This window comes from Lactuca virosa, chromosome 9, assembly GCF_052849685.1.
Source record: "Lactuca virosa cultivar CGN04683 chromosome 9, Lactuca_virosa_CGN04683_v6, whole genome shotgun sequence".
In the NCBI taxonomy this organism is placed as follows: domain Eukaryota; kingdom Viridiplantae; phylum Streptophyta; class Magnoliopsida; order Asterales; family Asteraceae; genus Lactuca; species Lactuca virosa.
The window spans coordinates 238,372,302-238,396,429 of record NC_136434.1 but is presented as its reverse complement, the minus strand read 5'-3'; the positions used below and the strand labels follow the sequence as shown (position 1 = coordinate 238,396,429).

General features: G+C 30.7%; 1 protein-coding gene across 1 annotated transcript; it reads left to right on the top strand.

Moving 5' to 3' along the window:
* The first annotated feature begins 14,286 nt into the window (after positions 1 to 14,286).
* Positions 14,287 to 22,912, top strand: LOC145137137 (long chain acyl-CoA synthetase 1-like). Its single transcript, XM_079071275.1, has 19 exons — positions 14,287 to 14,599; positions 17,064 to 17,127; positions 17,238 to 17,327; positions 17,595 to 17,651; positions 17,738 to 17,786; positions 17,908 to 17,984; positions 18,078 to 18,117; positions 18,200 to 18,294; positions 18,395 to 18,562; positions 18,677 to 18,787; positions 18,855 to 18,942; positions 19,046 to 19,112; positions 19,197 to 19,272; positions 19,387 to 19,504; positions 19,707 to 19,952; positions 21,986 to 22,125; positions 22,216 to 22,398; positions 22,474 to 22,593; positions 22,691 to 22,912. Exons 1-19 carry the CDS (start codon positions 14,442 to 14,444, stop codon positions 22,724 to 22,726), a joined length of 1,983 nt encoding a protein of 660 aa, XP_078927401.1. The 5' UTR covers positions 14,287 to 14,441; the 3' UTR covers positions 22,727 to 22,912.
* The last annotated feature ends 1,216 nt before the right edge of the window (positions 22,913 to 24,128 follow it).

Here is a 24,128-nt window from a genome sequence, read left to right as displayed (position 1 = left end):
TGACGGGGTTATCGACAGTATTTCCCACGGGAATCCCTCCCGCAATACATGTCAATGGGTTTTTAGAGTACGTTTGGGTAAGGGCTTTTCTCATATTTCACCACTCACCCTCAACTCATGTTCTCATTTCACCACTCACTCTCAACTCATGATCTCATCACTGATCATCTCATCTATCCAACTCACATTTCATCACACACCCACTATTTAACTCATGATCTATATCACTAACTCATGAAGCTCGTCTGATCACTTCATAAAAGAAACAAAGACTCCAAAGCTCTTCAAAATAAAAGTATAGGGAAAATACTAATAAAGTACTCCCGTACGCTCCCGTACCCCGACACGTAATAGTGTCAAAAAGAAGAACTAACGGATGAACACATAGCTCAAAAACACCTAATGAACATATAGTTCGAGAACACCTTATGAACATATAGTTCAAACATACCTACCGATTACAAGTCTGCTAACGTTCCACTAGAGTATCTAAAATAGTCTGTGGCCGTTGTCTATACTCTGCTAGATGACTAGATCATCTTAAACATCGATATCTCTCATTACTTTTATTTCATCACACATCATCTAATTTATCTACCCATGTTTTACCCAACATATTTGTAGATAAAAATACATACATAGTTTAAAACTTGTATAAAACATCTATTCAACAGTCACCTTAATTAAACAATTAATATAATTACACATAGCACGTATTTTAAAGAAAATACTTCATATATATGTGTAAGGTGAAAGTGACTACACACTCACTTGATTTAACAATAACTGGGCAGCACTTCGTTACCTAAAACGATCGTTTCTAATAAAACCGGGAGTTTTATTGAGAAACCGGGCTTTGCGAGGGTCGGGCTTCGAAACCAAAAAAATAAATTTCCTGGGCTTCTCGGGCACTCCGGGACGTGTTCCGGGCGTTGGAAATGTTCTCGGGGAATCGGGGGATGTGAAAATAGCCAAAATATTGAAAAAGGGGCCAAAATTGCCAATTTTCCAACTTTAGCCGGGAGGGTTCGTACCCTCGTATTTATAGTGTCCGAAGCTGCTGATCCAAGGGCTGAAAAGGAGACACGCGGCAGCAGATCCGAAGAGGGCAGCACCTGCTCGCACGTGGGCTGCGCATGCGAGGGCCTCGCTGGAGGCTTCTGATTGGACCGAAGTCCGGGTCCGAGGTGGGTGGCTCGTGGCTCATGCGAAGTCTCGGACACGAGGAAAGGGGGCACACGTCGGATTTTCAGTGGACCGCTTCGGATGACTCAGCGGTTTCGGACACGTGGCTCGCATGACTCACCAATTTCGGACACGTGGCACTCATACAGCGAAGGTGACGTGGCCTATGCGAAATTTCTCGGATTTTGAAATAATTTCTCGATTTTCGCGCCAAAACTTCTAAAATCCATAACTTTCGCATACGAGCTCCGTTTTTGACGTTCTTTATATGCACGCGTAGGTAAAATTACGGTCTACAACTTTCGTTTAGACTTCGTCGGCTAATTTTTAGTTTAATTTTTATATTATTATTTTTAACAGACCGGGACAGGAAATCCGTTAAAAATTCATAACTTCTTCATCCGACGTCCGTTTTCGTCAAACTTTTTACCATTGTACTACTAATGACGAGATCTTCAATTCTCGTTTAGGTTGTGTCGGCTAAAAATCACTCGATCTAAAATTCGAGTTTTTAGCTGTTTACTGCTAAGCTGAAACTTAGAAAAATCATAACTTCCTCATACGAAGTCAGATTTTGGCGTTCTTTTTATCGAACTTCTCGGTTTAACAAGTACTACGACTTTCGTTTAGATCACCAAGGCTAAAAAGTAGTTTATCAAAAACTCACTTTTTACGACATTCGACACCGTGCCGGTTTTGTCGCGAAACTTCGACAGGTCATAACTTCTTCGTTATAACTCGGATTTTGGTATTCTTTACATATCCGTAATCCTTGTCACGCCCACTACAAGTTTCTTAATAGATATCTGCTTTATCTAATATTTATTTTTGGCGCTCATTTTTATTCTTAATTAATTAAACCCTAATAATTAAGCATAAAACACATAATATCCACATAATTCCTTTTCATTTCCTTTAAATGAGTTACAAAGGTTAACCTAGACTATTATGTCAATATTAATGCCTAGTCTAAAAACACGGACGTTACAGAATATATGATCCCTTATCTAATGGACGTGTCAGAGTTCGACAACGGCTTTTGAGAGCTACGATTGCTGGTCGGTTTTTGTGACAACCGTCAATTTTTGGCCAAGTCAAAGTCAACTAAAGTCAACAAGTCAAACCGGTCAACTCATCTAACCCTTGTACATTAGGGTTTCCATTATGTTTCTTATTGTACAGCTCGCAATCCTCATATAAAGTATCACTTAGAGTTTTCACGTGTCCGGAAAATCTAAACCCTAATCAGGGCAAGTGATGAAACTACTCGATAAAACATTATTTCATACCCCTCGAGAGTGTATAACATTCATAACAAGGCTTAACAGAGTGTAAGAACCTTGCGTTGCGAAGCCAAACACTCAAAAAGGTCACAAAAGAAGTCTCTCCAAATCTCTTTCACTCTATCTCTCTCTATTAAAAATCTCTCCCAAATCTCTCTCTGTATGAGAAATCTCTCCAAGAATGTCAAATCTCTCCCAAATCTCTCTCAAAAGTTCCTTTAACTTTTTATAACCTTTCGGGTCATCCCGACCCTTAACCGGGTCAAAACCGCTTGAAACGGGGTAATATTTGGTAAAACAGCCTTAATAGACCGAAGCCTCCCTATAGGAAGCGAAGCCTCTCTGTATGAGAAATCTCTCCAAGAATGTCAAATCTCTCCCAAATCTCTCTCAAAAGTTCCTTTAACTTTTTATAACCTTTCGGTTCATCTCGACCCTTAACCGGGTCAAAAACCGCTTGAAACGGGGTAATATTTGGTAAAACAGCCTTAATAGACCGAGCCTCCCTATAGGAAGCGAAGCCTCTCGGACCGAGACCATGAAGAACCGAACCCGAAGCCTGCTGAGAACCGAACCCGAAGCTGGTGACCCGAACCCGAACTTCGCCTTCGTTTCCTCCCTGCCTTCGCGTTCGGTCCTTGCTGCTGGGGGACCGAACTTCGGCCCTATCCAAGCAACTTCGCAGGAAGCCTTTTTCTTCCCGGTTTTCGACTAGTTTTGCGTTCTAAGCCCGATTTTAAATATTTTAACGTGGGGTTTTCACCCAAAATCATATTTTTACATATAAAACCCCTTACTTCATGAATAATCACGTTTTTGAGTGTAAATCTTATCCAAGAAGAGTGGGTGAAGTACTTGAGGTGGAGTGTTGACTTTACTTTAGTTTATGACACAAGCAACCACCCACACCCACTCCATGACCAGCCCACACCCCCCACCATACCTGGTCATTCATAGTCCTTTTCCCATCATTTCCCAACCCCATTCCTTGTCTAAGGTTGAAATCTATCCTCTCTCCTAACACTTTCTCTCATTATCTCATTCTTCCACCAAAGATCAAACACATTTTCTCTCTAAATTCTCTCACTAAAATTCGAGATTCAAGGGCTTTCTTCCAAGCTTTTCTTTCACTTTTGGTAAGTATATTCATCCTCCATATAATTATTTCACTTCCTTCTACTCCAATCATAGTTTTTCTTACACAAACTCCATTATATTTGTGTTAGATTCTCGAAATCTTCAAGGCATCTTCTTAGTGTTCTTGAGTAGAACACTTCTTTTATTCCACATCCATCCACTAAGAACACACAAGGTGAGTTCATACCCCTATCTTTTCATGTTTTGTTTAAGTTTTAAGGGGGGTAATACAAGTTAAAACACCAAAAACTTAACTAAACTCAAACAACAGCTTTCATCAGAAAATTTGAGTCTTATTCACGGACTTTTTTCACTACCTTAAACTTAATATCTTTCAAAACTGTTTAATATGCAAATAGTTCAGGTTCATACCTTTAAAATTACTACTTGCACATCTCCATACGATTTTTCTACGATTTATGGTGATTTTTACAAAACTGCCTATCATTTCAGAAATGAATTCGGACCAGTCTGTGAATATGAACATTTTAACAGAAGTTAAAGATTTCTAAAAATAATAATAAAAATCATGAATAAACTAGACACATTTTGTGGACTCTCAGAATTTACGGAATCAGTTTTTGACTTCGTATGATTTTTCTATGATTTTTCTAAAACAATGTAGAAAGGTAAAAATCTAGATAACAGCTTATAACTTTCATCACACTTTGTAACTTGTTGAGCAAAGTGTTAATCTTTGAAGATTTCATATTTTACATGTGTTTTTTTTGTTGTGGTATAATTATATAACAAAAAATACTCACTGAATTGTAAGAATCCTCCATTATTACCATTAGTACAAAAATAAGGGATGATAACACATAGTTATATTTTGCTATACATTCGACTTACATAGAAAAGGGTCCTTATACATCACAAACAAACATGCTAGAACTATAATAGGTATAGTTATGTTGCATATACATTACAAACATCTTGATAAACTATAATAAGTATAGTTTATGTTCACTACCACTACCACTTTTGGATAAACTATAATATGCATAATTCATGTTCACTATCACTACCACTATTTGGTGAATTATGATATGTATAGTTTATGTTCACTACCACTACCACTTTTGGATAAACTATAATATGCATAATTCATGTTCATTATCACTACCACTATTTGGTGAATTATGATATGTATAGTTTATGTTCACTACCACTACCACTATTTGATAAACTATAATATGCATAATTCATGTTCACTATCACTACCACTATTTGGTGAATTATGATATGTATAGTTTATGTCCACTACCACTACTTGATGAATTATGATAAGCATAGTCTCGGTCTTTGGTTTTTAAGACTACATTCTATCTAGAATTGTTAGTTTTCAGCCATACTTACTAAGTGTATATGCTAGAGTTATATAGAATTTTGTCATGATCGACTTAGAATTGGTGGGTCCGCTTTATTTCTTGTTCCTTGTTTGGTTGTGGGCCTAGGGCAGACCCATTACATTCGAAGGTCTATTTAACTTAAATTTTATATAACTTATATACACTTAGAGATTATAGAAGGAAACTATAGGAAATTCTAGCATGCACTATTTATTAATATAGAAACTTACGATTCACTCTTTAAGAAAATATCGGATTTTCTTTGGAAACATATTTCTATTAAAACTACATTACGTCTAGAATTGTTAGACTTCAGCCATAATTGCTAAGTGTATATGTTAGAGTTATATAAGAATCTAGTCACAATCGACTTAGAATTGGTGGGCCCGCCTTATCTCCTGTTCCTTGTTTGGTTGTGGACCTAGGGCAGACCCATTATATTCAACGGTTTATTTAACTTAAATTTTATATAACTTATATACGCTAAGTGATTATAAAAGGGATCTATGGTTCGTTCTAGGGTTCATTATCACATAACATAGGAACATTCTTTTCACACTTAACTAAGAAAATATTGGATTTTTTGGAAATCAAACTCTATCGCTTTTACAAGGAAAACGGTTTCTTCCTCAAACAAAACTCTTATGAACTCACCAACTTAATTATTGACACTTTTTCAAACCTACTTGTATTCTCAGGAAATCAGTGAAACAGGAAGTCAACAACATTTTGAGGATGGGACGTTAAATCGTCAAAGAGTTTATTTTGTCATCATAATGTAATTGATTTGAAACATGTAAACATATACTTTGGTGTAACTTTTTCAATTATATTTATGATGGTTGTATTTACTTTGAGCACTATTATACTCGTTGTTGTGATACTATACATGAAGTCCTCCACCCCCGGACGTTTCCGCCATCCTTGGTTTGGGGGTGTGACAGTTTTTCAAGTCATACTTGCAGTTATAGTTAGACTTATCCAAGTGGGAGACTGATGGATTAGGTTTCTAAGCCCATAACTATAATTGGTATGTACTTGACCCGAGAGCAGCATGGTCTACTTCGGGTTGCCTTCATCAGAACAATTTGATAGGATGAATATTTGAGAAAGAGGTTATTTGTGATTTCTTAATATATTATAAGAATAATATATTAATTGAGAAATCATATTATTTAATTGGTATTGATCAAGAATTAATTTGGAATTAAATTAGTGATCAAAAGAGACTAATTAAATTTGCAGGGACTGATTATGTAAATTAGTGATATTTATAGTTTGGGCTAATGATCCATGTTGATTATGAATGGACTAAATCTTTGTGAGGGTCCATTAAGAGTTAGTCCATAAGGCTAATAAATTATTGGATTAAAAGCCCAAGTGAATTAGGGTTTACAAGTTGAAACCCTAGGAATTCCAAACTATAAATAAAGCCCCTAGCTTGCTAAAATCGACCCTAAGACTCCTAAGGTTAAACCCTAGCTGATTTTTGAGCTTTCTAACCTGTCTCTCATCATCTTCCACTTGTTTCATGCTATTTGTGACTTGTTTGGGGCATCACACTTGGGGTGCTAAGCTCTTAAAGGCCAAGTTCTACAAGCTACAACAAATAGGTAATCTTCCAACTAGTTTTTATGTTGTATATCTTCAATTGTATGCTAGTTAGGCTTCATGCTTTGGATAAAATGAAATTGCATGTATAATTAGAGAAAACTTAGATCCAGAGCATTAGGGTTGTATGTGCACCATAGGGATGTTAGAGTACATAAAACCCAACAGATATGTCCAATAACCCCCACCTTTAGAGGAAGCTTGAAAAAAAATTATTAAAAAGATATATTGTTGAAAACCTCTATCTACTTAGAAATAGCTATATAATAACCACCACAAACAAATATATTAACCACCACAAACAAATATGATTGCAATAACTATATGATTTGAGATGTCGTGATGACACACTTAGTGTAAAACACGTCGACTAACTTTGTCTGCTTATAAAAATAATGATAACATCATGCGTGTTTGCAATGAGAAAAATATTGTTCGGCATAATAAATCAATATTCGGTTATCGTAAAAGTTGATCTCCAATAATTTAGTGTATGACTTTTGTTGTTAAAATAATATTCATAAATCATCGACTATTGTAATAACTCGTTGCATAATAATTATACTCTAATAATAATTAAGGAAAACTGCAATAAAGTCATTACATATTGACCTTATAATCGATTTAGTCCTTATATCTTTTTATATTCAGTTAAGTCTAAACAAATGATAATCGTATTCAATTTAGCCATTTTACCCGGTCAATAGGTCATGCAACTTTCAAAAATTACATTTTTGGAACAAATTTCAAAATTTATTACAAATTTGGTCCAAAATTTACACTTTTAGCCCCGATTTTAAATTTTATTACAAATTTGGTCCAAAATTTACCCTTTTGGCCCAAATTTTAGAATTTTGTTATGAATTCATCATCACTTTAGGTTTTTTTACAAATTTTTTTCTTAAAAAAAATTTCGAATATGTTTTTTCTTTATAAAATCATAATACAAAAAAAACATATTTTCACATAAAAAATATTATATTTTCCATATAAAAACTTTTTAATTTTTTTGTACACGAAATACCTGTTTATAAAAATAGGTATTTATTAAGTACATAAATATATAAAAATCCATTTTTATAAAAAAAATGTTTAAAAACATGTATTTTACAAAGCAAAATGTATACAAACACCTATTTTACTATCAATACATTTGTATGCAAACACATATTTATAACAAATATATATATACAAACACCTATTTTATAGTAAATATATACATTTTTTTTTGTAAAAACATATTTATATGCACCCAAATAAGTGTTTGTATACATTTCTTTTATATATATATATATATATATATATATATATATATATATATATATATATATATATATATATATATATATATATATATATATATAACCTATTTTACAATAAATGCATTTGTATTCAAACACGTTTATATAAAAAATATATACAAACACGTACTATTTAAAAAATTATTCAAACACGTTTTTATAAAAGAAATATATACAAACACGATTTAATAAAAAAATATAGATACACACCTATTTGTGTGCGTATATATATATATATATATATATATATATATATATATATATATGTGTGTGTGTGTGTGTGTGTGTGTACTAATGAAATGTATGCAAACACTTATTTGGGTGTATATAAATATATTTTTACAAAAAAAAAATATATACGTTTACTATAAATAGGTGTTTGTAGACATTTTTTATAAATATGTGTTTTCATACAAATGTATTTATAATAAAATAGGTGTTTATATACATTTTTTTTATAAAATACATGTCAATATATATTTTTTTATAAAAGCGGATTTGCATATATTTATGTACTTAATAAATACCTATTTTTTATAAATTGGTATTTCGTATACAAAAAAATTATATAGAAAATGTAAGATTTTTTATGTGAAAATATGTTTTTTTTATAAATATGATTTTATAAAGATAAACATATTCGAAAAATTTTTTGAGAAAAAAACTTGTAAAAAAATTTAAAGTTAGGTTGAATTCATAACAAATTTCTAAAATTTGGGTAAAAATGGTAAATTTTCGACCAAATTTGTAATAAAATTTAAAATCTAGGCCAAAAGTGTAAATTTTAGACCAAATTTGTAATAAATTTTGAAATCTGGGCCAAAAATATAATTTTTGAAAGTTGAATGAACTGTTGACCTGGTAAAATGGTTAAATTGAATACGATTAGAGGTTTTTGGGACTTAATTGAATAAAAAAAAAATATAAGTACTAAATCGATTATGAGGTCAATATGTAAAGACTTCATTGCAGTTTTCCCTAGTAATTATTACTAAACAACAACAACAACAACAACAACAACAACAACAACAATAATAATAATAATAATAATAATAATAATAATAATAATAATAATAATAATAATAACAACAAACAAACAAAATAAATTACTATAACTAATATGTTGGTGATTTTAGTATCACTGTGTCATTTTATGTAATTGGAACTAACATGTGAGTTAATGGGCTTCATAATTTGTATTCTAATATATGTACGAGTTTGTGCGGAGTGCAGACATGTATAAGATCGAATTAGAAGCTGATTCGACTAAAAGTTGGGTGTCCGGGGGCACCGCCCCTGGGTCCGGGGTTTCCAAAGAGGCAACTCCCTTTCGCGGGGTCTAGGGGCAGCGCCCCTAGCGGGGTCCAATGGGCAGAGCCCCTAGCTGGGAACATAGTGGGAAAAGAGATATCTAGGAAACCTCTCCGAATTTTACATATGGAAACATAGTGAGAAATTGAGATTCTTGACGTGATTATGGTAAAACTAACGAAATTCGTTAGTTTTGGAAACCCTAAATCCTCATTAAATTTCAGATTTTCTGACTTGCTTCTAAAGCAACCTATGACGGCCAACCCTAATGAAACTCCAATCTCATTTATTATATAAACGACTATTCTCTTTGAGAATACACACACGAAATTATTAGCTCTCGTTTTCTTCAAACAAACACAGAATCTTTCTAGCAATTTGACTTAGGATTTCTGTGCCTAGAATCATAAGTGTCTTCTTGGATTATCCTAGGCTGAATTTATTGCAACCCAGATATAGGGTAAAAATATTTCTTCGGAAAGTATTCACACGATCCAAAAGGTATACAGATCTCCAACGTAAACCCTAATACTTACAACATAATAGTGAAGATACAATATGTAAAATTAAATAAAAATTTGAAAAACAGTTAATTTGATGAAATCCTAGTTGATTAGTTTTATGTTGAGAAATACAACTAGTAATACCGAATAATAGTATCATATTGATCTGGGCGAATAGATAATGTCAAAGTAATGAAGAGGTTGTTGTACGGCGTTGTCGTATTATAATTTAAAAGGGCCCGGTGTCAATGCAACATTAACTATCCAACTGCACACAACTTGCATTATAAATTTTAATATTTATGGGATAGTCACACAAATTCGAACGCATGTTCTTTTAATATCTTCACCGGGTAAATGGTGGAATGGGTATACATAACCTTTATAACCTTTAAGAGGAATATATATATATATATATATATATATATATATATATATATATATATATATATATATATATATATATATATATATATATATATATATATATGGTTGAGATTCGTTGAGAACTCATAGTTTCCCGAGAACTTGAGAACTAAAGGTGGAGCGTTAGATCAAAATTAATTCATTAAGGGCATGATCGTCATCTTACCGATCTAATTTAATGTTTAATTTCTTTTTCTTATTGGAAATATTAATAAAAAGTTTTAAAAATTAACATAATAAATCAAATTTCGGATTTTTTTTTTAAATAATTATCGATTTTTTTAAAAAAAATGGAGATTTTTTTATTTTTTAATTGAAAAAAAAATATTTTTTTAAAAAAACTGCAATTTAAAAAAAAACTGCATTTTTAAAAAAAACTGTATTTTTTTCAAAAACAAAACTACAATTTTTTCAAAAAAACTGTAATTTTCTTAAAAAAAATTGTATTTTAAAAAAAAACTGTAATTTTTTCACAAAAGTTGCAATTTTTTTTAAAAAGTAAATTTTTAAAAATCAATAAATTAAAAAAAACTGAAATATTAAAAAAAAAACCCTTATTTTTTTAACAAAAAAATCAACGTTTTAGATGTATATATGTATATTTTTCAAGTACATATATATCTTTCTTATACTATAATATTTGTAAGTAAACATATAAAAAATCCATTTATATTTAATAATATATAAACACAATAATACGAGTATTTTATTCGATACAAAATAAAATATAAAAAAACCAAAAAATACAACAAAATTTCAAAGCGTTTTTATGTCTTCGTGTTCCATATTTTCTTTAATTTATCATTTTTCATCTCTTCAATGTTTTCCACAAATTAATCCAAATCTACAAGAAAAAAAAATGATTAATGCAAGGAAACTCACAAAAATACATGTGTGCATATAGACGTAATTTATATGTGGTTCACTAATGATTTATATGCGAATCACATATAATTCATATGAAATTTACTTGTGAGTTACATGTGGTTAGCATGCGAATTACATGTGAATCACATGTAATTCATATGTGATTCACTTGTGATTTACTGTGAATTACATGTGAATCACATGTAATTTATATGTGAATCACTTGTGAATTACATGTGATTATATGTAAATTACATATGTATCACATGTAACTCATATGTGATTCACTTGTGATTTACATGTGAATTACATGTGATTTACATGTAAATCACATGTAATTCATATGTGAATCACTTGTGATTTACTTGTGAATGACATATGATTCACTTGTGATTTACATGTGAATTACATGTAATTCATATGTGATTCACTTGTGATATATTGCTAAAATAAAACAAATTAAAATAAACTATATGGTTAGAAAAAATAAATAATTAATATGATTTACATGTGAATCACAAGTGATTCACATGTAAATCACAATTGATTTATGAAGCTTAATATAAAAGCAATTAAAATAAACTATATGGTTAGAAAAAAATAATTAATTCACATGATTTACATGTGATTCACATGTAAATCACAATGATTCACATTCACATGTGAATCACAAGTGATTCACATGTAAATCTCTTTATTCATCATCATTTTTCTATATAAAATTTTTGATATTATGTGAGAATTACCTGAAATCCAAGAAATCTGCAATTGTGGAAAGCTCTCACGACTATAGCTTGATAGGAACCTGAATGGAAAATTTTGAATGATATTTGTGACACATCACACATAAATTCAATGAATCTGTTTGTAGTTTCTACTCTTGAAGAAAGGAAAACCCCCCAAATCATGAGATTATAAGTGTATCTTGAAGGAATAGATCTTTCTTGAAATGAGGCCTTGACACCTGTCACAAAGAGTAGGGTTTCAAACAATTCTGCAAAAAAAAATAAATTATTTTTAACTTTTTATAGTAATCTTTAGCTGGTTTTAAGGTTTACCTGGTAAAAGAATGGGCTTTGTCTTTCAACAGCTAAAACAAAATCATATTTGGAAAAGCTTTGAGTTCCTCCACTATATAAAGTTTCTGAAAATTCACTTGAGGAAGCATGTGACATGTCATACTCATAGGGTTCATTTGGGTATAATTTGTTCCATGTTTCTTCTGTTTCCTTTCTTGATGTTCTTTGATTAATAGAAGAGACAACATTAGAGTTGTCAAGAATACTTCCATACTTCCATAGAATTTTTCATAATCTGATTTGTATCTAACCTGTAAAAAAATATATCAAGAACATAAAGTTTTTTACAGAAATTATCATTGGAAAAATGAGTATTTGTTTCATAATCATATACCAGATTAAGTCCGTGACAATGCCAAATCCATTCACAATCAAGAGGAACAACTAAAGGTCCTTCAGTGATTTTAGACTCTGAATGTTTAGCAAGCAATGGAAGCCAACATGCATTGTACCTGAAATTAGTTTTTTTTTCATTAAATTATAAGTTTTTGTTACTAAAAAAGTAATAATCAGTTGAGTTACCTATAGATTGCCCATTGCAATGTCTGGCCTTGATAAAGCCAACAGTTTCTGTCTACAACTGCAAGAAATTGCAACTAAAGCTTAGCATAGTCAAAAGATCTTCACTGATAAAGATACTATGTGCTGCATTCCATTCAGACTCATGTTCTGTGTCCATTTTGATACACACCTAGAAATCAAGATGAATACAAGTAAGAAATCTATTGGTTTTTTTCAATATAAGATGAGTGTTGCTACCAATGTGAAAAACTCTAAAAGAGCCCCACCAAATCCAAAAATAGGCCTGTAACTACAATTAAGATAAGAACAGATCAGAATTATCTTACACACCACTTCTTCTTTACTTATGACATAAAGCATGACTTAACAGAGAAAGTAAATGTGGATTTCCAAGTTAACTTCTAATAGTTAACAAATATTTCCCTAATTTGGCATTGTAGCATCATCTTTAGTGATAGCTGGTCAACAAAATCTTGCCAATCATTTGGTTTGGAAATATCCTCAGGTGGCAGGTCACAAGAACCATAGTAAATGGGATGAAATTACCAATACGGGAGCACGGTTAACAAAGGTAAATGGTGAAAACATTCTTTGAAGCATTTCAACAAACACGTTGTGTGCTAAAAACAAACAAATATATTTTCCAATTCTGAACGGTTGAAAATCCATCAAGGTGAAGGAAACTAATACAATATTCAAGATTAGAGAAAGAAAATAGAAAACAAGCAACGGTAGTTACAAATATGAGAATAAATGAAGAACACTTATCCTTTTCTCCTTCTTTTATCTAATCAGTAGTTGGGGCATCGACAAGGGAAGAAGAGAGATCTCGATCGTAATGGAGTAGTCCGATGATGATAGAGAAACAAGGGAGAACGGATTTGCAATAATGGCGGACAAACCGATTCAAAATCAAAGCATCTTCAGTGGAGTTTTTTCTATGAAGAACGTGAGATCAATGAGTGTGGCGGTCGACAGAGGTAGAGGTGGCCGGTGAAGGGAGGAGGGAGGCGATCGACGGCGGATGATGGAGGAGGTTGGAGGCTATTCGACGAAGGTGAGTCGTCGGAGGATGGATCGTAGGTTTGAGCGAGAGAGGAAAACGGGTAGGATAGAGAGAGAGAGAGAGAGAGAGAGAGAGAGATGAAAATTTATTTTATCAGATATTATATTTAATAAATCATTTAATTATACTTTTATTCATATAATACCCCTGACTGAATTAATTAATATACTCCTCCTTCTTTTTTTTGTCTACTTATTTACAAAAACGTCACCTTGCATCTCGACCATTCCTTTTTTGATCCAACATTTCACCTTTAGTTCTCGGGAAACTATATATATATATATATATATATATATATATATATATATATATATATATATATATATATATATATAGTTGTTGGCGACATGACGGGGTTATCTTTTTGAAATTGTAATTATTTATTCTTATGGTTGTTTAGTTGCGGAATGAATGACATCTCCGGAGACCAGAAAAAACATGTTGCATACATGTGTTTTATCACACTATACTCTTATATATATAACTGCACTATAATTATTCCCGTTGGAAATATAAAAGTATATATGTATGTATGCATTTATAGAGTTACTGTATGGGACCATTGTAAGTAGGCCACATGAGGTTAAATGCATTAATTTGCTTTACTTAAATTCGTCATACCAACCAACAACACATGCATCTCTTTTTCATTTCAGCCATAGTACGTACCCGCCTTCTTTAGTTTAATTGCTTTGTTGGTATCGATCCCAACTATCTATTTATTTCTGTTTTACCGGATCTCGAAGCTGAATACTGATCATAAGCAACTAAGTGAGTACCTGGCTAGCTAGACGAGAGATGGATAAACAGTTTTCTGTGAAGGTGGAGGAATGTGGAAGAAAAGGTGCCGGTGGTCATGATCCATCTGTTGGTCCTGTCTACCGTAATCTTCTTGCCAAACATGGTTTCCCACCAATTGATGATTCTCATTTGAATACTACTTGGGATGTTTTCAGGTATTATTTTATTTCTTCTTCCAAGTTCCAACAAGTCTCCTCAATAACTACTTTGTAGTAGGATGGTTTTAAATTAGTTGGTAGAAATAGACTTGTTTGAAAATTCTTTGCAGAAATAGGTTGGTTTTTAGTAGGACCCACCATTTTTAAGGATTCTAACCTTGCTAACACTTATTTCTAACATTTCTAACTAACAAATTATATGTATTACATTTGTAACCTTCCTGTGTTATAATTTTAGTCCTTTAAGTTTTTTTTTTTGTTTACCTCCTTTATTATCTTGAAAACTTCAAATTTTACTCTTGTTATTAATTAGGTATAATTATTTTATTTTAAATATATAATTACGTATTATTTTTAACAAATTCAATAATCAAATATATCTCATTACTAACTTGAAATACACAACACTATTAATAGAAGATCAATGAAATGTCTGAACGTATGAAATGTTTTTAATTTATAATCCAAAATATACAAAATATATTCCTAATGATATAACTTGTTAGAAATGTAACAAATAACGCAAATATATATATATATATATATATATATATATATATATATATATATATATATATATATATATATATATATATATATATATATATATATAAGTAGAAAGGTAATTTTACAAATTAAACAACTTTAAAAAAATGTATTTTCCTTTGAAAAGAAAATTGACAATGCATTGTTTTTTAAAACCGAACATCGTTTTCCAACTATGTCTAATGTTGACCTTTTCACTTCTGTTCAACGGCACAAAAGACACGACGTTTTCTCATTTTTCGACTATGACACCATATTTTCCAAAAAAAAAAATTAAATACGTGTTTTTAATTATTTTTGACAGTTTTGATATTGCATTTTGCAAATCAGCATGAGGGGTCCCGGTGAATGTGAGAATATCTTTATTCTGAAATGTTCGATACGTATAGTCTGAAATACATTTTTTTAGTTTGAAATGTCTGAAATATCAAAACTTTATAATCGGAAACGTTCTAAATATACATTCATAAAGGATATATATACACACATATATATATATATATATATATATATATATATATATATATATATATATATATATATATATATATAAGGCTAGGTTATAATGTAGATGGATAACTATTGTGTGGACGTGTGAATGATGCTATTTTATGAGAATTACTAAGAGAATATGTTGTTTAGTAATGTGAATACGTTCAATCTCACAGAACAATTGTTATTTTAATTTATTCTCACTAATTCTAATTCATTTTTGTTCTCATGTATCGTTTTTCATTAGTTTTCATTCTTACAGAATACGACTCAATAAATATCCTGATAACATTTTGACAGAATGAGAATAATTAAAAAAAAGTTTATAATAACCTTATAAACGATTTAATTAGTGAAAATACGTAATAATTACAATAATTCTATAAGATTGAACGTATTCATATTATCAAACAATTTATTTTCTTTGTCATTCTCACAGAATAGCACTGTCCACACAATAGATGTCAATCCACATTTGAACCTAACTCTCTCTCTCTCTCTCTCTCTCTCTCTCTCTCTCTCTCTCTCTCTCTCTCTCTCTCTCTCTCTCTCTCTCTCTCTCTCTCTCTCTATATATATATATATATATATATATATATATATATATATATATATATATATATATATATATATATTTTCAGTTTCAGACTAAAGATTTTTTCAGTTTACGAACTACACCATAGTGAAAGAAAAATCATCCTTTTAAATGTTATAAGTTAGTATTTAATAAATATTATAATTTAATGCTTACTTGGTATGATAATATGGTTTTAATTGATCTTTTATTTATGAGTTGTATGTATTTAAAGGTATTGATAAGATATATTTTATGATTTAATTTGTTAAAAAAATAATACATAAATTATATATTTTAAATAAAGTAAATTATCTTTAATATATAATAGAGGTAAAATTTGGAGTTTTGTATAATAAAGGAGATAAAGAAAAAATAAGATAAAACTACTGGAGTGATAACATATTAGGATTAAAAATGAAAATATATATATATAATTTGTTAGTTAAAACATATATATCATAGAGGTAAACAAATATTATTCTAATAGAGGTAAAATTTGGAGTTTTCGATCATAAAAGAGGTAAAGAAAAATAATAAAATAAAACTTAAAGGGTTGGAATGGTAACATGTTAGGGTTGAAAATGAATATATATATATATATATATATATATATATATATATATATATATATATATATATATATATATATATATATAGTTAGTTAGTTTGTTAGATCATTAGAAATGTTAGAAATGAGACGGTCTAAAAACTAGTCTACTTTGTATTTTTCAAACAAACCTACTTCTACAAACTAATTTAAAAACAACGTATTTTTTGCAAAAAAAGAACTCCTAATTTTTATTTTTATCATGAATCATTTATAATTAACCTCGACTCTGCATGCAGGTCTTCTGTTGATAAGTATCCTGACAATAGGATGCTTGGATGGCGTGAAGTCGTTGATGGCAAGGTACCACACAAACTACGCCTTTTACTTCTTCTTTTAATTAATTGTGCTATTTGCTTAGATCTTAACATGTTGTGTTATTCGTATCATTAACATGTTTTTTAATCTTTCAGTGGGGACCGTACATTTGGAAAACTTACAAGACTGTATATGAGGAAGTTCTGCATGTTGCCTATGCCATTAGGGCTTCTGGAGTCCAATCTGTAAGCATATATATGCTACAACTATATATATGTAATTTGCAATATATATATATATATATATATATATATATATATATATATATATATATATATATATATATATATATATATATATATATATATATATATATATATATAAAACTAATTTTCTAAACTGACTTGCTATGCATGGTCCGAAGAATTCTCACAATTTTTTTAATATTTAAGATAAATAACCTTGTTTGTACATGTGTTGATTTGTAACAACAAGCTGTATGTGAATAACAGGGCTGTAAAATTGGAATTTATGGATCAAATTGCCCTCAATGGATTGTAGCAATGGAGGTCAGTTTTCAACTCGATTCATAATTTTCCCATGATATGTTTATGCATTAATTATATGTTAACGATGACTACATGAATGAATATAGGCTTGCAATGCCCAGAGCATCGTTTGTGTACCTCTATATGATACCCTTGGTAAAACTTGCTTCATTGAAACCAGACTTTTCTTTCTTCCTTTTTCACTTAATTATAAATTAACCTAAAACCCTTCATTCCTTCGATCTTGATTGGATTTCTATAAATATATATCTAACAGGGGCAGGGGCAGTAAACTATATTTTGGAGCATGCTGAAGTTGATATTGTTTTTGTCCAAGATAAAAAGGTTAAACAGGTGAGAACCCAGGCCAAGCTTAGTTTTTCCTTAAAATATATTGGTGCGTCAGCTTGTGTGCTAAATAACTAAGTGCTTTGCTTAATTTTCCAGCTACTGGATCCTGAATGTACACATACTCGACGTCTCAAGGGTGAGAAAACCTTGTAAATATATGGAATTGCATGCATCCAGTGACAACCGAATCAATTTCTTTTGACCCTGTGTACATGCAGTGATTGTTTGCTTCACTTCCATGGAAGATGAGGAAAAGGAAAAGGCAGATTCCATTGGAATAAAATCATTCTCATGGAATGACTTCCTTTATATGGTTCGTCAACTCTCATAACATCATGTTTCTCCATCAAGATATATATGCTTATGATTTGAGTAATTAAATTCAACATTTTTCTATGATGTTGATCGAGTAGGGTAGCCAACATCCATCAGAGCTGCAGACACCTCAGCCATCTAACATATGTACAATTATGTACACAAGTGGCACCAATGGAGATCCAAAAGGTGTTATATTGACACATGAAAATGCTACAACAACTATATTTGGGGTCGATCTTTTTATGAAACAATTTGAGGAAAAGGTATGAAGATATCTTCATGATGACTTACTCGATCATTTTTCCTTTGGCTTGTTGCTTTCATATATATTCACGCTTTTTTTTTCTGGCTCATGACTGCGGAACCATATATGATAGATGACTATAGATGATGTTTATTTATCCTTTCTGCCTCTCGCACATATCCTTGACCGTATGATTGAAGAATACTTTTTTCGTATGGGCGCTTCTGTTGGCTTCTATCATGGGGTAAAATCTTATATGTGTGTGTGTGTTTGTGTGTGTTACTTGATCATATGAATGCTATCTTTTGAAGGATATAAATGCTATACAAGATGATATGATTGAACTGAAACCAACATTTTTGGCTGGGGTACCTCGTGTTTTGGAAAGAATTTATGAAGGTGTAGAAATTTGGGTCTCAACGGAACCTTTTTGCAGTTTTCCTAATCATTTTTTTTCTACTCTATAGTTTCTTACTGGTCAGTTATACGTGTCGTCTTTCAGGTGTGTTGAAAGGACTAGAAGAACTTAATCCAAGGCGGAGGAAAATATTTGACATTCTATATAATCAGTAATCTATCAATAAATGTTTTTGTCCCACACAATTGGTTTTTGTGAAGTTACTGTAGGTTTTGAAATTACTGTTGATCTGCAGCAAACTTAGATGGTTGAAATCAGGTTATAAGCAAAATTATGCATCACCGTTTGCAGATATGTTGGCGTTCAGAAAGGTTTCATTTATTTTCTACTCCAACTTTTGAACGTTTATCTGAATCCTTCAATTATGTAAATGTATTTGTCTGGCTAAACGACAAATGAATTTAAAGATGATTGTTTTCTTTTAGATTAGGAACAGATTGGGTGGTAGGATACGTCTTATTGTATCTGGAGGAGCCCCTTTAAGCCCCGAGGTGGAGGAGTTCTTGAGGGTCACATCATGTGCTTTTGTACTACAAGGATATGGTAAGTGTAGTTTGATGATGAGATGTAATATTATTTGCATGCATATTAATAATAATAGGCTAATTCTATATGTACCTTCCAACTACTTCGTGTAACCCTGTATAAGTGGGTGAGTGTGTGTACCCCCATAATTTGGCAATTTGTGTGAGTGACAGGGTATGTATAGTAGCACCCTAATAATAATAAGTTTTTGTTGTGACAGGGTTGACAGAGACTTGTGGTTTAGCTGCAGTTGCGTATCCATACGAAATGTCAATGGTGGGGAGTGTTGGTCCTCCTTTTGTATACACTGAGTTACGTCTTGAAGAAGTTGCAGATATGGGTTATGATCCTTTAGCGTATCCTCCACGAGGTGAAATATGTGTCAGGGGTAAATCTTGTTTTGCTGGATACTACAAGAATCCAGAGTTGACAAATGAGGTGATGGTAGATGGGTGGTTTCATACAGGTTTAACTTCTTACTTGGCTTGTAGATTTGATTATATATATATATATATATATATATATATATATATATAACTAGGCGTAACCTCGCGCGTTGCGCAAAAATGCATTTAAGTGGTTAAAATAATTATAAGAAAAAATAGAAATATGTTGAAATTTACGTTTTTAGTCATGGTTTGGGCGTTAACCGAATTATCAAATAACATAAAAATTCATCAACTTATATTTTGATACTATCTAATACAGTACATACATTATAAACTTTACTTTTACTTTTATAATATCCAATATATATTATAAGTTTTTGTATTTAATATAATCTAATTTTCTTATGTCCGATAATATTTTTTGGATAAAATAAGAAATAAGTTGTTTTGAATGAGCTATTAATAAACAATATTGAACTAATAAACTTTGTATTACACTATTTATATTACACCAAAACATCCAAGGTTTCATATATGAACTTTCAAATATTAAACATTATAATTAAGAATGAAGTCACACAAACTATATCATTATACATAAATGTCATCAAGAGTTTTAAAATAATTCGATTACTAAATATGATATTTAATTTTAATTACATATTTTGCAAGGCGTACGTTTGACTTTATGTTAGTACGCCGAGAATCCTCTTACTTAATTTGTACCTAAAAAATTAAGGTGAATAGGAATATAAAATATATATTACTAAGCATTAATATAAATAATTAAAAAGGGTATATGGATTTCCTACCACCGGTTAAAGACAACATATCTCTCTAGTGGTATTGATTCCTATGTGAAATTGAAGTAGTCATTCTATGTACACCTTGTTTTCTAATTACATAAACAAATATGAGTAACCAAACATAAAAATGTTATCTTTATGTAGGAAAAATATTTTAGTTAACTAACAGATTAAATAATATAAGTTTAAGAGTTAGGAGTTTCAAAACATTAATATTTTTATTAATCAATCAATTAAGTAACACATGTTGAAACTTTTACAATCATTATTAAAAAGTATTTGAAATATTAGATTTTAAATTAATTTTGGTTGAAGTGTTTTGACCTCTATTATATATATATATATATATATATATATATATATATATATATATATATATATATATATATATATATAGAGAGAGAGAGAGAAAGAGATGGAAAGTATAACATATGTATGAGTTTTAGTTAATTATTTTTTTGAAACGGTACAATTACAAAACAAAAAAAAACATATTTAAAATATTTAATTAAATATTTTCGACATCACCCTATATAACATATGATCAATATATTAACGATTAAACCACAATATACAACAACTGTATTACAATAATCCAAAAACTAAGAAAATATAAAAACGAATTAGTAGAACAAACTTACAAATTAAAAGCTCTAATATAATATCATATCTCCAAAAGTGGTCATAAGACCTCAACCCAACACAAAAACCTTTAAGTTTGTTTTCTTTTTGAAATTTGTATATGATTTATATGCATGTCTTCCCAAAAGATTGGTCTTTTTATAGTAAACTTTTCACTAAATGCTAATTAAACATAATATAAGTTATAAAACTTTTGAGTGTTAAATCATAATTAATAAAACTTTTGAGTTGCATTAGTTAAAAAGGGGGGGGGGGTGTTTCAAATGAATGTGGTTTGAGGAAGTTAAAAAATGGGGTTTCAAATGCATGAGATTCAAGAAAAAATGCTAGTTTTATAAGTATATATGAAGAGAGAGAGAGAGAGAGAGCGAGAGAGAGAGAGAGAGAGAGATCATGACATCAACAATCTGTTGAATTCTATAGAGTTAAATGGATTGTTACACCATAAACACATCATCCATTAAATACTTATACAACTTTACTTTTAACACCCAAAATCGATTAAACAACTATTCAATCCTAAATCACCATTTTATTATTTCTATTAAACCATTTAATGATCATTAAAATGTCATTACTTATACTCCATTTAACTTCTATTCAATCATAGTCATCATCTTATTCAACTCTTATATTACTTACATTGTGGATTCTCTTATCAGGTGACATAGGGGAAATGTTACCTAATGGAGCAGTGAGAATTATTGACAGGAAGAAACATTTGATAAAGTTGTCACAAGGAGAGTATGTTGCACTTGAGCATCTAGAGAAAGTTTATGGCATCACTCCCATCGTTGAAGATGTAATAATTCTCATTATTCATCGTCATTTGTTTTAGTACTTACAATGTTAGTATTTGGAAAGTATATATATGACCGTGTGGTGGTTTTAGATATGGGTGTACGGGGATAGTTTCAAGTCATCATTGGTGGCGGTAGTGGTACCTAACAAAGAACATGTAGAAAGATGGGGACATAAAAATGGCCACAAGAATTGCTTCTCCAGCCTCTGCACCCTCACCCAGCTACAAGATTACATCATCTGTGAACTAAAATCTACGGCACAAAGAAACAAGGTACTGCTTTACCTTGTAATTTTTTCCATCTCAACATATATATTTTCTAACTAAATGTGGTTTGGTTTGGTGTAGCTAAGAGGTTTTGAACATATTAAGGGCGTTATTGTGGAAGCAAAAACCTTTGAAGGGGAAAAAGATTTGCTGACACCAACATTGAAGAAGAAAAGAGACAAATTTCTTAGTTGTTACAAGGTACTAGCTAGCTACACTTGTATATATGATTTCCTCCATTGCAGACTAGTTTCCAGACTACTTGGTTGAATTTCTTTCTTTTGGTTTTGTGATGCAGGTTCAAATTGACCACCTCTACAAAAACAAATCCTAAAACAAGATCACCTTATGTGTATGAATTCCAAAAGAGCATGACCAATTGCATTATCTTATTCATGTGTATTCTAATGCTCCTCTTCTAATAAAGAAGAAAGGGAAATTCAAATTATGATACCTACCAAAAAGACATGTCTATTGAAACAAGCACAACCTAATCAATAACCTATATTTATCTACTTAATACCTTTGAAGCATTCATTTTCTTTTACTATTTGGTCGATGACTTTCAAAATTCATATCTTCATACGAAAAAAGAATTATTATGAATTCCTTAACATCAAGTGTGTTGCGTATTATGATTTTTGAGCACATATCAACGAAAGAAATAATAAACTAAACTTTAATCATCATATCCACCATGGATCTTGTTCTAGTGAACTTTTAGCAACAAAAATTAAAACTAGAAGTATTGATCGATTATAAACCTTTATTTCAAATGAAGTAAAAACCAAATTGGTCTTTTTTCTTAGATTATCTGAAGGTCTAAACCAAAACCTCTCCAATGAAGTCACACCCCAAAAGTTTGATCCAAACAATGAGACCAAGTCTTATCTTCCTTTTCTCTTTGGCAAAAGTCGAACAACTTAAGAGGAGGACCTGTTGAGAGTTTGCACAAGCCGAAAGGAAGACGACGTTCAAGCAAAACAGATATCGAGATAAGGGTTAATCCGATATAAGAAGGAGCAGTTCCTTGTAGGATTGACTCTCCTTTTTTATGGCTTATCCCTTTAAATATGATAATTATTCCTTATAGGATTGACTCTCTTTTTTTTATGGCTTATCCCTTTAAATATGATATTTATCCTTTCTTGATTGTTAAGTTCACATTATCCCTAAAAAAAATAGTTACTAGAAATGGATATTTCCTCTTAACCCCTTCTGCATAATCAATTTCATATTAACTCACCATAACAATGGTGTGTTAATAAACTAAACCCCTAGTCTTTCTCTTTTATAAAATTAGATTAAATCATATCTTATATTCATATCTTATCTTATATTCTTATGTGTAACCCAAAAACACCCTGCTAATTATGGAAAGTCACTAACTTGTTGTGACCATTGACATATTTTAAACAAAGTGATCAAACAATAAAAAGAGTCTTTACATTTCATAAAAAATATAGAAATGACCAAAACGTTTTATACTAATTTAAAATTTAGATCATAAAAATTTATAAAGTAATGTGTAAATGATACATAACAAGCAAACTACAAAACTTGGACCTTTTGCTACCTTATGTTCATGTTATCTTCCTTGTCTTTTTCATGTTTCCCTACAGCCTCTCAACAAAACGTTTGGTTCACACTATAGTGATTTGCAATGTCAACCAACATGATACAAAAAGTCAGTAAGACTAGATTTACTACAAAAACAATGCTATTTGTATTGTTGA

Excerpts from the sequence above, each read along its gene's own strand:
- LOC145137137 (XM_079071275.1), top strand. The coding sequence starts at position 14,442 with ATGGATAAACAGTTTTCTGTGAAGGTGGAGGAATGTGGAAGAAAAGGT. Across the intron at positions 19,113-19,196 it reads TTTGACATTCTATATAATCA|CAAACTTAGATGGTTGAAAT; the intron begins GTAATCTATCAA and ends GTTGATCTGCAG. Across the intron at positions 19,953-21,985 it reads AGATGGGTGGTTTCATACAG|GTGACATAGGGGAAATGTTA; the intron begins GTTTAACTTCTT and ends TTCTCTTATCAG.